Source organism: Vicugna pacos, chromosome 13 (genome assembly GCF_048564905.1).
Source record: "Vicugna pacos chromosome 13, VicPac4, whole genome shotgun sequence".
Classification (NCBI taxonomy): Eukaryota; Metazoa; Chordata; class Mammalia; order Artiodactyla; family Camelidae; genus Vicugna; species Vicugna pacos.
In genome coordinates, this window is record NC_132999.1 from 40,756,235 (window position 1) to 40,769,141 (window position 12,907).

Genomic DNA, 12,907 nt, shown 5'->3' on the forward strand with positions numbered 1-12,907 from the left:
AGTGACGTAGCCCCGCACACGTGGTCCAGCGTGGTTCAGGCGGGTCACTTCGGCCTGGCCTGGGAAGTTACGAGCTCTTTTACCCGACATAGGCTGGACCCAGCGCTCCGGTCCCCGTCCTGTCGGCAAGATGGTGAAGCCCAAGTACAAAGGACGGAGCTCCATCAACCCGTCTAAGGCCAGCACAAATCCCGGTACAGGCGGCGGGGTTCGCGGAGGGTGGAGCTTGGAGGAAGCTTGCGGGGAGGGCTCCGAGGAGACCCAGCGGGAGGAGGGACCCTGGGTGGCATGGCTTGGAGTGACCTCAGGCAGTGGCCCTTGGGGGTGAGAAGGGAGAAGATGATCTCCTGTTTGGAGGTACTGAGGAGGGCTGACTTTTGCACACCTGTCAAAGCTAGATGCCAGGTACCAGATCTAAAGCCGGGAAGAGTGAACACTCAGGCCTGCAGCCTGGGGGAGTCTCCAACTGTGAGGTGCAGAGACTGGGAAACTTTGAGTTGGAAGGGCAGTTAAACTTGACCTCTTCTTGTGTTCCTGTGTGTGTCAGGTTTTGAAGCCTTTCCCCCAGTATAGTTCAGTCGTGTGATTCCAGCTCTGCAGTTCAAGGAATTGCTAGAATTAGGCAGAGTCGGACTGAAAGTGTTGGAGACCAACCCCGCTGACCTTTTACTCTTGACCACACTTGCCTGCACCTTAGCTTTGACCACTTAAATGAGAAAGGGATTGTAGATTTGGCTCTTGAAGTCATCCCATCCAGTAAAATGCATAGAAAACTCTACAGATACGTAAATACAATCATTTCAGTAAAGACATTTTTGGAGGTGTATGAATTTTGTGGAGGTTCCACTGGAGGATGAACAAGATAGCCTTTGGGGGAGTCCCTTCCATTTGGGTTTAGTTATTAACACGTATTAAAATATGGTTTAAAGTTTTTGACTTTAATTCATGTCGAATGTTTTCCCTGAATTGCTGATACATTATTTAATGTGTGTAGACTGGAATCTTAGACCCCAAAAGGCCCTTAGAGATCATGATGTCACAGTTGAAGAGACTGAGCCAAAATAGGGGATGTTTCTTGTCACATTTGGCACAGTGAGTCGTAGAGCCACCAGTCTGTCATCTCAGCCTGTTTTCTACTGCATCACTTCGAGGGTAGACAGGTGTCTTGAAGGGATCCCCAAATGAGAAGCTAGGCCAATATTATGATGCCAGTTTGTCCTTTCTCTGAGATGTGAGGCAAAGATTACTATCTATTTTGCTGTTGATTAAACCAAAATTAAACATTAGGAAATTAAGAAACTGGTCCTTCGGGAACGCTTGTGTATTATAGCCATAGTCTTCATGATGTTTTGCACAGAACAGGCACTCAGTAGGTTTTAAACTGAGACACAGAGGTAGGTGTCTTAGTGGTTAAAAGCACAGATGGTGATTCAGTGCTATGGTTCAAATTCTGGCTCTGCCATTTGTGACTTTGTGCAAGGTGTCTGCCCTCCGTGCCTCAGTTTCTTAACCTGCACAATGGGGATAATGTGTCCCTTTGTAGGATTATTGTATGGATTACATGAGATGATGCCTATAATGTGGCTGGCACAGGGCCATGATGAGGGCTCAGAAATATTACCTATTATCATTATCAAACAATCCTATTGAGGGTTCGAGAGTAGATCAGCTTTATCATACCGTGTCGCTTCTGGTAATGATTTTCTTGGAGCAGCGTATTAAGAAAGTGGAGATTTTGCAGTGAGGTGGTAGCTAGCCTACTTTGAGTGAACTAGTTGGTGTGTCTGAAGCAATAGCTATACTTAGACCTGCTGGTTCTCCTGTGTCTTCTAGATCGGGTGCAGGGAGCAGGAGGCCAAAACATGAGGGACCGGGCCACAATCCGACGCCTGAATATGTACAGGCAGAAGGAGCGCAGGTGAGTGTGGCCACTGTTGTCCTCTGCCCTTCCTTGCGTGCCCTTGACTCGTAGCAGACACCCGTCAGGCCTTTGATACTCCCACCCTTACTCTCCCCAGACAGGAGTAGTGTATTGTCAAATATCGTTTTGTATGAGAGACTGAATTATGTCACGGTCCTCCACAGCAATTAGAAGTATTGCCCCTCACAGCCTCTGCCTCTACCGATGACCTGTTAAATCTCAAGGTAAATACCCATCAAATAGGTATCTGCTTTAACAAAGCAGATAGGACGGTGTCATGAAGGCAGCCAGAAAAGTTGTTTTTTTGATGCCAAACTTTAGATCACAACATTGTGGCACTTGGAAACCCATCACAACGCTGAGTTCTGCTGAGGCAGCCTCTACCACAGGGACCTGCTGAGTGTGGCATTTTGCAAGCTGGTCTTAATTTGTTTGGTAATTGGATTCTTCATCCCTTCTAAAAGATGTGTCTGAAACACAAACGTCAATGAACTTAATCTGCCTTAGTCACCTACTCTGCAGTTTGTTTTAGAATTTTGAGTTCCAGCATAAATCACCCTCTACTTAAAATTCATTTAAACCAGCCTTCAAATAATTATCCCAAAAGACTCAAGTATGTGATTTTTTTTAAAGCAAATAAAGAGTAAACAGATTTTTAAACATGGGCATTAGTTGTTATTCATAGAGCGAAAATCATTACGTGCTCTGTTGCAAGAGGTTAAATGGCTTTTGGGCAGTCTGTTTCGAATGTAGAAGTACTTCTTGTTTACCAAAGTCTGTATCTCATGATCATTTAAAACTGGGGCAGGCGCTGGGGAGGTCCTTTTGAAGGGAAGGGTATTCTGTAAACCCAACTTTGCCGTTGCCTTTCTTCTGTCATCAACCAAAATCTGTTATTTTCTCAACTTAGGAACAGCCGTGGTAAAGTGGTTAAGCCCCTGCAGTATCAGTCAACGGTGGCTTCCGGCACAGTGGCGAGAGTGGAGCCAAACATTAAGTGGTTTGGTGAGTATTGTCCTCTGCTGCCTTTGTCCTGGGAAATGTGTGCCGTATGGAAAAAGACAGATTGTTCAGGTGTCTAAAAGCCTGGTGTCTGGGGTGAGGGAAGCTGTCACGGATTGTATGAGAAAGGGGTGAGCCGAGTCCCTGCAGCAGGAAAAATGCTGAGAAAAGTAGCAGGGGTGGCTTTTGTAAATAACTTCTTTTGAAAAGAGCTCATCACTGTTGATTGTGAGTGAACCCTTTTAAACAGATGTGACCATCCTTAATGACTAGCGTGCTCAGACCTTGGAACTCTCATCTCTTAATTTCTGGTTGTTGGGAGAGGTTACTGTTGAAGAGGTGCCTTGCAGGTTTGTTTGTGCCTTTAGCTTGAAGAGGAAGTGTCTTAGCCTGAAGTTCCTCTGAAACACTTTTTCCTGATGGGGTTGTATTCGGACTGAGTGCCAGTGAAAGGACCTCTCGTTGGTCCTTCCCAGGAGTGAGCAGAGTATCTCCAGAGGCGCAGGGGAAGCAGGATTTCTTCCTTTGGAAACTCTACCTTTTCAGCCTGGGCTTTCAGCCTTTCCCTTAGCCGCTGCCAGGCGTGTGGGCACGTCAGATGGTCAGACCCCATTGCTGCCTGCTATTTGACCTCTGCTGGGAGGCAGATGGCAACTACCTTTGAAGATCTCTTGCATCTTTTGATGGGACGGATGCCCCCTAGGAAACTGCAGCACAGACAAGTATCCAGGAGAACTCCTTTGGGAGGCGTTTGGCATGGTGGCAAGGGACCGTGACTCTGGAGCCAGACCGCCTGGGTTTGAACCCTAGTTCTGCCGTATCTGTGACCGTGAGCAAGTTTGTTCATCAATTTCTCCATCTGTAAAATGAAGATTAAAAAATAGCAGCCATTTCATAGGACTGTTGTGGTAATTAAATGAGTAAATACTGTATGCAGAGTGCTTAGAATGGTGTCTAGCAAGTAGTACCATATAAGCATTGGCCGCTGTCACCGTCGCCGCCATTGTAGTCGTCGTCACCTTGAGTTTGGCATTTGTGCTGCAGCACGCTGTTTAGTGAATGTGTTCTTCAGGCTCTGTCACTTCCAAGGTATTCTCTAGGTAGTGCTGTAGAGCTTTATTTTGTGCCCTTGCATGGCTTTATTGGTTCTCCAGTAGTCTCTTCAAACTCTCATTTCTCTGAACACAGTAGTTGTGACTCTTAGGTTCCGTGCTTTGGGATTCTCTGAGTGCACTGACACATCAGCTGTGATTGGCTCCAGATCTAGCAGAAAGTAGGACATTTGTACATCTCAGTTCCATTCAGTGATGTTTGTTTTTCAGTTTCATCCAGTCAGGAAATTGGACTTGGAAAACTATTGAAATGCTCTCTGTGTCTCGGTTGGTGGATTAGTTAATCGTGTATAAGTGCAGGAAAGGCAGTTTTTTTGTTTTTGGATTTTGTTTTTTTTCTTCTTTTAAGTTTGAAAATGGCTCCATGGGATGGGTGTGTCAGGTGTGCGGGTGAGAGGGGAATTTAAAACCTTGCCTTTCACTGCGTCACTGGGAAGGTGGGTGCAGAAGCAAAAAGGAGTTATTTATTAAATGGCAACATTCTTTTGTGAAACAGGAAATACACGTGTGATTAAGCAGTCATCATTACAAAAATTTCAAGAGGAAATGGACACAGTCTTGAAGGATCCGTACAAAGTTGTCATGAAGCAAAGCAAGTTACCCATGTCTCTTCTCCATGATCGAATCCGGCCTCATGTAAGATGGGGGATGTCCCGGCAAACTCCACGCAGATCCCTCTCTACCGTATTTGTCTCTTGTTTTCCGGTAGAGAATAGTGCCTGGTGCAGGACCGATGGGCTTACCGAGACTTTGCCTTTCGCCTTTGTGAGCGCTCTCATCTCTAGTACGAATCGAACTCTGCCAGGGAGGTTCAGTAGCACAGTGGACCAAAGCACAGGCTCTGGAGTCCAACCTGAATTTCCGTCTTTGCTCTATCCCTTCTGCAGCCTTAGCTTTCTCCCTGAGCTTTCACTTCCCCAACTGGAAAGTCAAGATGACCCATTTCCTCAGGTGTTTTGGATGCAGATGAAACATCCTTAAGGCTCTTGGCACCTAGCAAGCACGTAGGCCACCATCCAACTAGAGCTAAATAGATCGTGGCTATTGCCAACACTGTTTCTAAATGTATATGGTAGGCAAACTTGTTTAAGTGGTAAAGCCATCAAACTTTGGGGAAATGTAGAATTAGGACTGGGTTGGTAGGAGGGAGACCTTTGGAGTTAAGTACTTTCAGCTTCTCTGAGATCCCTGGAGAGTCTTTTCAGCTGAAGGAAAGGGTGCCGGTCAGATTGGTTGCTAATCACTGAAGTTGGAGGAGAATAGGGACAGAATCTGGCTTGAGAGGAATGAGTTTCACACGGATCCAAGGAGGTGGCCTAATGTTTGCCTGCACGTTTTTACTTGCATTGAATTGTAATTCCCAGAAATGCACGTAAGTACAGCACGGATCTCCCTTCCAACATGAGGAGGGGAAGAGGACATTGACATGCATACATGGATTAAACAGTTCAAAGAGAAGTGTTTACTTGCAGAACCAAAAAAAAGCTTAAGGCCTGTTATTGCCTCAGGTTTTGTCAATTATGCTTTGTTTTACGACAGACTAGAAGAATGGCACCTATTAGTGGAGTGGCTGTTTTCTTTCAGGGAAACAGATGAGTGTAATTCATGAACCGCAGATAAGTTGCTCATTTCCCTTCTTCTCTTTGTCTGTTCTCCCTAAAGCTATCTCTTCACAAACTATTGAATCCTGTTTATGAGAAGAACAGAGAAGTTCTATTATGGATTTATTGCCTTGTTGCCCATACCAGTTGTTCAGTGCTTCTAAAATTCAGTGCTTAAATGTCTGATACGTAGAGTGAAGGGTCCGCAGCTGCGGCAGTCAGCATTATTTTGGTGCAGACAGGTACTTAGAGTAACTGATGAGTGTTCTGCTTTGGCCTTGAAAAACCCTTACCTGTTTTATTTCAGTGTGATACCTACTACTTGTTATAAAATCTCATTCTGAGTTTTGCTGCACGGTGGAGTCAGATCAGATATGCTTTTAACTTTTGCACATTCACCTGTATGTGCATTATAATTACTGTGTTTCTGGAGCAATATTGCAGTCAGAATACTATAACTAATTTTGCACGTGTATTTTATTATATACTGCACATTACTGCCTTGTACTTACCAAGGTATAGGTTTATATGCGCAGACCCATGTATACGATGCTTTATAGATTAAGAGGTTTTTAAGGATAATTTTGGTCATAATTTTCCCAGTGGCATTAGAACCTAGTTCTCACGTGAAACATGACAGTTCTGTTTGGGGATGTTTCCTTGTTGGAGGGTAGTGAGTAAAACGAAACTAAGAAGTGGGTTAGGGAATCTGGGAAGATGTTAATAGCTTATAGATCTTCAGGAGCTGAGGGGTTGTTCTGTCTTTCGTGTTTAGTAAGTAGCTGGTGCTTACAGAGGAGCTTGTACTGAGGGGCAGAGGGTGATTTTTTTTGAAGATATTCTCTGCCGGCTGTTAACATTCTGTTACGTGATAGATCCTAACTCAGACTTTGACTTTTATCCTGCTTCAAAAATTCCTATGCCCGTAACTCCTTTACAGGCACATCAAGTTCTAGTTAGTATCAGGTTCCTTTTATCACATCTAAACTATTATTTTGGACCTTTGCTAGATGTTTTTCATCTGAAGACTTTCCATGTGCATTTAATAAAAACGTTACCTAAATTAGGGAAAATGTTATCTGAAACTAAAATGCATCTTACAAAACAAGCAATTCCTTTTAGCCATGAAAGAAATTAACTTCCAAGAAAAAGTTGGCATTTACAGTTGGTTTAAAAAAAACAAAACACAAGTTTGAGCATGATTGTCCTTGACAAAATCTGTGAATCTGGCGAATTTTATGCACTTGTTTGAAAGCTTTAAAAAAAAGGTCAGAAAAGAGAAGTTCATTTTCATCATTGTAGCCTAAATTACATTTGACTGGAGTTTATGATAAATGAAATAAAGCAGAGTTTTTGGCAAGTCTTACACAGCTTTCATATTTGCTTTGACTATTTGTATTACTTCTGTATTTCTCCAAGGGAGCTTACAGAACTTCAGAAGAGGGACACAAGTGTTTCTGCGAATTAAATAAGCATTTCTGATTTGCAGTCAGGCTGCACCCATGTCGTAGATTTTGATATGGCTTGAGCTTCGCCAAAACAGAAGCAGAAAGCCTTTCCCAGGTAGGTTTTGAACTTTCAGCTTTTTCTCAGTGCTTTGCTTAGTTTTACCTGTAATTCTCCTTTCTGTTTAGAACTCAAAGGTGCACATTCTCGATACTGAAAGCTTTGAAACTACGTTTGGCCCTAAAGCGCAGAGGAAGCGACCGAATTTATTTGCAAGTGATATGCAGTCACTTGTAGAAAATGCAGAAGTGTCCACTGAGAGTTATGACCAGGGCAAGGATCGTGATTTGGTAGCCGAAGACACTGGTGTGAGGTACGGTTTTGAAGTTCGTGTGATTCTCAGCACTTGCTTTCCTGCAACAGACATCTTCTTCACACTTTCTTACCTGCAAGAAGCTCGGTCATTTAACTCATAGATGGAGAGTTAGTCTCTTCCATTAACTAGAAAAATCTTTCTACTTTCTGCCTCTTACGAGTTTGACTGCTCTCTTGAATAGCGCTTCCTCTAAATGCACTTGTACGACTTTTGTCCTCTTGTATCTGGCTTATTTCATTAGCATAACGCCTTCAGGGTCACCTGTGTTGTATCGGTTCTTTATTCACTTTTATTGCTGACAGTATTCAATTATGTATACACCACATTTTTTTTTTTAATTCATTCATCTGTTGACGGGGATTTGGATAGAGTCACTTTTTAAATTTTGGTTTTGGTCCATGTTCAGCTAGTTTCAGTATCCTTTTCCCTTGGTACTTGTTGATTTTTCCCTGGAATATCCTTTTAACCTTTCTTGTGCTCCAGTTCCTCACTTTGGGTGCTTTCTTGTTTAGAAATGAAGCCCAAGAAGAGATATATAAAAAAGGGCAGTCCAGAAGGATATGGGGAGAGCTCTACAAGGTAAGACTTTAACTTCTTTCTTACTGAGTGGTTCCTTCGGCTTTTGTGGTCCTCTGTGAGAAAGCTGACATGGGAGTGTTGAAGCTCTGTCAGGTAAAGCACAGACTGCCCATTCCATCCTCTTCCCCCGACGGAGAAACCAGGACGGACGTGGCCTCGCACATACTACCGTTGTTCTGGATGACTGCATTTTTTTATTGCTCGTATAATAGTAACAGCCACCTTATGTAGATTCATATATTCTTTGTCAGTATTTCTTTGGATTACCTGCTAAAGTGATATTCCTGTTTCGATTTATTAAACGTGATGAGAGCTGCATGAGAAGTTCTGAGTGATTTAGTTCAGCTCTCTCTTTTTTTTTAGATGACAGTGCACGTCTAGCAAGCCTCCCAGCTCACGCAGGTGGTTAAGGGAAGAGGCTTTGTATATCCTGAGTCCTGATCCAGTGTTCCTCAACTAGCTGAGTTTTAGGTCCACACTTCAGTAATATTCTCGGTAACAAAGGCTCTCAGGCATAGTCTTGTCATTAAAGGGTAGCGTAGTAGGAAACTCGTACTATGAAAGCAAACTAAATTTTTTTAGTTTTTGTAAAATACACAAAACCTGTAACATAGAAACTTAAAAGTCTGAGAAGTTAGTGGTTCCGCTCAATAATGCATAGTAGTCATGCAGTGAGACTGGTTTTATCCAACTTGTTCTCTTTGAAATACAACAAGTTGCAAATACCCACAGAATGAAAATGCTGGTTTGAATACTCATCACTGGGCTTTGGGATTGGCTGCAACCGGCTCTCCTCATAAGGCTGTTTTGAGGTTATCTCTGTTCCTTCCTCATTTTTCCCAAGTTCCCTTAAATCTCTCTTTCATTTTGCCCTTGTCCTGTAGCAGGTCACTTTGCCTCTCTGAATTTGCAGGTGATAGATTCGTCAGATGTTGTGGTTCAAGTTCTTGATGCCAGAGATCCCATGGGTACCCGTTCCCCTCACATTGAGACTTACTTGAAAAAGGAAAAACCCTGGAAACACCTCATTTTTGTTCTCAACAAATGTGACCTTGTTCCGACCTGGGCAACAGTAAGTACAGCTGCCAATCCAAAACAGACGGCCAAGGCCACGCAACTCGCGCAGGTCGTGGGTTGTCCGGAAGTCAGTCAGTTTCATGGTTGCCGGGCTGGGGGCAGCAGTTAAAGTGTGTTGCGCTATTGAGAGTGCAGTCATTCAAGTGTCCTCATTGAAAACAGAACTCAGGAGGGTTTCACTGATGACGAAAGTCCCCTTTGATCCTCCAGTGGTTGGTAATGGGACAGCTGTGGTACCCACGGGATGAGTGACGTATGTCCCTTCAGAAGAGGCAGCTGCCACAGCCCCTGGCCTGTTTCACATTATGTTACATTAATTGTATTTAGTAGCAATGAAGGCATTTTTAGAATATTGTTTTGTGTTTATAAGACAAAAGACAAAGCATTAACTGTCATACTTGAAAGAAATATTTCAAAGAATTACAGCTAACATTTTCCTTAGGCGACTGTGTATTTGAAGTGCTGTCCTGTCATTCAAGCTCTGGCTCTTCCTGTATTGTAAGTAAACAGGTTGCAACTTACCAGCTGCTGTTCTTTTCTCCCTTCAGAAACGATGGGTTGCTGTCCTCTCCCAGGATTACCCGACACTTGCTTTCCATGCAAGTCTTACTAACCCCTTTGGCAAAGGAGCCTTTATTCAGCTTTTGCGGCAGTTTGGAAAGGTATTGAGACTAGACGTGTTCCTCCTGGAGTCCTCCTGGTGTGGTCTGTATGAGAATTTCTCTTCCCAGGATGTGTCAGAAAGTTGCCAGCCTCACTCCCTACATCTTCCCAGTCATGAGAACGAAGTGTCCTGGAGATGTAAAAACTCAGAGCCTCAGGATCACAAGAGATTTGGAAATACTTTCTAGCTTGTACCCCGATCCCTGACCACCATGGCTTCCCTTTCTGCTGTATCCCTGGCACCTGGTGGCCCAGCCTCTGCTTGACGATGGATCCCCTCCCCACACTATGTTCCCCACTCTGGGCTCTCAGGGCCATGCAGTTTTCTCTCCCCTCTGCCTGGAAGGCACCCTGCCAAACTCCAGCATCAGATTCCCAGTCAAAGGTCAGGGAGTCACACAAACAGGTGGTGTCGCCGCTTCAGCGTTCTGGCCTGAGACTTTGTGGTCCTGTGTTCAGTCCATCCTACCTGGCTTCTAGCAAAAGACACGTGTCCTCTGTCCCACCCTCCCGACTTCCCAGAAGAAGGGCTTCCGACTCAGAGTTGGTACCGCTGGTATTGTGTATGTTTTATACATGCTTATGACTCTGTTTCTTCGTCTATCACCTTTTTTGGTTTCCACCTGCCTTTTGACGGAACATGTTTTTCAAAAGCTTCCTGAGCAGTGCTCAGAAGGAAGTCCCAGTTTTAGGTATTTAATAAGTTTCTGCTATGAAAAAGGAGGATCAGGTGTCTCACTCCGACCTCCCTCCACACATTTCCCCTCCCGCTTCTCTCCTCGTGTTATTATATGACTTCGGCTAAACTATTATTCATTCAGTGTTTATGTCATTATGACTGAAATGTCAGTCCCCTCTGATCCACATGGTGTTATGGTTCTAATTCCTTTCTAACAGGATCTTTGTCTGGTGTTGAGTAGGTCTGTTTTATTTGTCACTGACGTATCGCAGATCCCCTGGTGGAGTGGGAACTTGCAGAATGTCTGGCACCTCCCGTCCAGGCGGGACGGGCGGCTCCCCGGCAGCTGCAGGCTCTTCTTGTTGCGATTCCCTTTCACTGTCACCTGAGAATTCCCGAGGCTGCATCCTGTGTTGGCTCCCTTGTTCACTGGATCCCTTTTCCTTTTTTGGTTTCCTCTCCTTCCTCTTGATGGAACGTGTTTTCCAAAAGCTTCCTGAGAAGGAGTGCTTAGAAGGAACATCTTTTGAGACCTTGCGTTCTGGAAATGTCTTCACTCTGCCCTCACATGATTTCTTCTCAGGATGTCGAAGGCACCACTGCATTGTCTTCTGGCTTCTGGAGTTGCCGTTGTGAAATCTGAGGCCACTCTGACTCCTAATCCTTTGTGGTTGGGATCCTTAAAAAATAAAATTCCTGTTCTGCAGTTTGCTAATGACGTGCTTTAAGAAGGGCTTTGTGTCGCTCTGTGAGCTAGGCGTTGGGGGGCTTTGTCTGATGCTGGTTCTATAATACTTCTTGCAAACCGCTGCCCCCTCCACCCCAAGTCATCTCTCTTCTCATTGAGGAATTTGGTTTTGTCTCCTGGTTAAATTCTTGAAGTTTCCTATCACTTCTTTGTTTCAGTACATTTATGACATTCTGCCCAATTTTCTGGGCCATTTCCGTGACTCGGTCATTTAGCTGTTCTATCGCAAAATGTATTTTGCCTCTCACTTTTAATTTGTAATTTCTGAGATCTCTTATTTAACTCCAAGTTGCCCTGCCCCCCATTACAGCCCGTTCTTATTTCATGGGGACGCTAGCTTCCCTGTCTCCGAAAACGATGCTGCTGATGCTGTTTTGAAATTTTTCTCTACATTGTCCTACATTGACTCTGTTTCCTCCAAGTTTGCTTTTCTATCTATGCTACCAAAGTCACTTCAGATGCCTGTTTATTCTTGGTTCTCCATTCATATTTAAGTGTGAGACACCAAAAAAAAGGCAGTAGAAATTTTATGCAGCAGGTGGACTGGCTGAATGATAGACTTCACTGTATTTGGTTAGGGGACACCCTAGACTTCACCATCTGTAGGTCTTACTCCTGGGCCTGTGAGTCTCCCTAGAAAGGAGTTGTCCAGTCTCCAGCTCAGGGTGTATGGGCCTGGCTGCCAGGCTTCTGGGAACTGAGTGGGAGTAGGGCCTTGAGGGTCTTACTAGTAAATATTTAGACTTTCAACTAATCACTCTGGGAACGCTTGCCTTCAGCTACTGTTATTGCTAAATCTAGAGTCCCTTTGAGGTCTGAAAATTAAAGATATTTCCAGAAAATAAAGAGTTTTGGAAAAAGTCATCATCTCCTAAGGCTCTGGGGTGGAGAAGTTGGGTGCCCACGCTGCGTGAGGTGGGGAGGGGATGGAGAGGTGTGACTGTTTGCACAGACCCTCCGCTGGTCAGTCCTCTTGATTTCAGTCCTACCCTTGGAGGGATCTGTACTGCCTTTTGTGATACACTGGCAGTATTTTTGCTAGATTTTTAGCTGTTCTACCTTTGCAACCACTTAGCTTTCCTGTTTTGTAGCGGGCCAGGTTAGACACTGCTTTTTAGGTGTTGGTGTTTTGTTAGCATCACGCATAGTTTGTATTGTCTCATCTCCAGCTCATGCTTTGGTTTTACATATTTATGGGTTTACATGTGTTCATTCCCACCACTGTCACTGGTGGAGCTTGTGGAGGGCGTGGATGCTACATCCGCCTTCTCTAGTCCGAGGCCCCTGTCCATTTGTAACTCTTTTCCTGGGCTTGAAGGTCCTTGAGACTTTCACCCAGTGGTCTAACTTTGGAGGCTGCCTTTTTTTCTTTTGTTGTTTATTTTTAGGCGATAAAAAGTGCAAAATGTCTTGTACAAAGGAAAAGAGGGATGGATCATGGCATTGCCACTTGGAGCATCTGCTGAGGTCCTGTTCCCTGAAGGAGTTTTGTTCGTGGATGGTGTTCTGCTTAACTGATAACTAACAAGCTATTTCTTCCTTTGTTTCTCGACCTACATACTTTCAACCTTAAAACATTCAAGAATAATTTCACACGTGTGACTGAGGAGCTGACTGACCTCTGATTTATTAATAAGTATATGTTTGCAGCCCGCTTAGACTGTGCAGGTGATACATGACTGGGCTTTAAATCAAGTGGTAGC

The 12,907-nt window shown here is 44.2% G+C and overlaps 1 protein-coding gene across 1 annotated transcript in view; it reads left to right on the forward strand.

Moving 5' to 3' along the window:
- The window catches only part of GNL2 (G protein nucleolar 2), a 20,288-nt gene continuing 7,381 nt past the window's right edge, over positions 1-12,907 (forward strand). The window contains exons 1-8 of the mRNA XM_006212672.4: positions 1-194; positions 1,834-1,918; positions 2,832-2,926; positions 4,532-4,671; positions 7,271-7,455; positions 7,971-8,037; positions 8,951-9,109; positions 9,663-9,776. Of these exons, the coding sequence (XP_006212734.2) occupies positions 131-194; positions 1,834-1,918; positions 2,832-2,926; positions 4,532-4,671; positions 7,271-7,455; positions 7,971-8,037; positions 8,951-9,109; positions 9,663-9,776 (909 nt within the window). The 5' untranslated portion in view covers positions 1-130. The remainder of the gene's footprint in view (positions 195-1,833; positions 1,919-2,831; positions 2,927-4,531; positions 4,672-7,270; positions 7,456-7,970; positions 8,038-8,950; positions 9,110-9,662; positions 9,777-12,907) is intronic.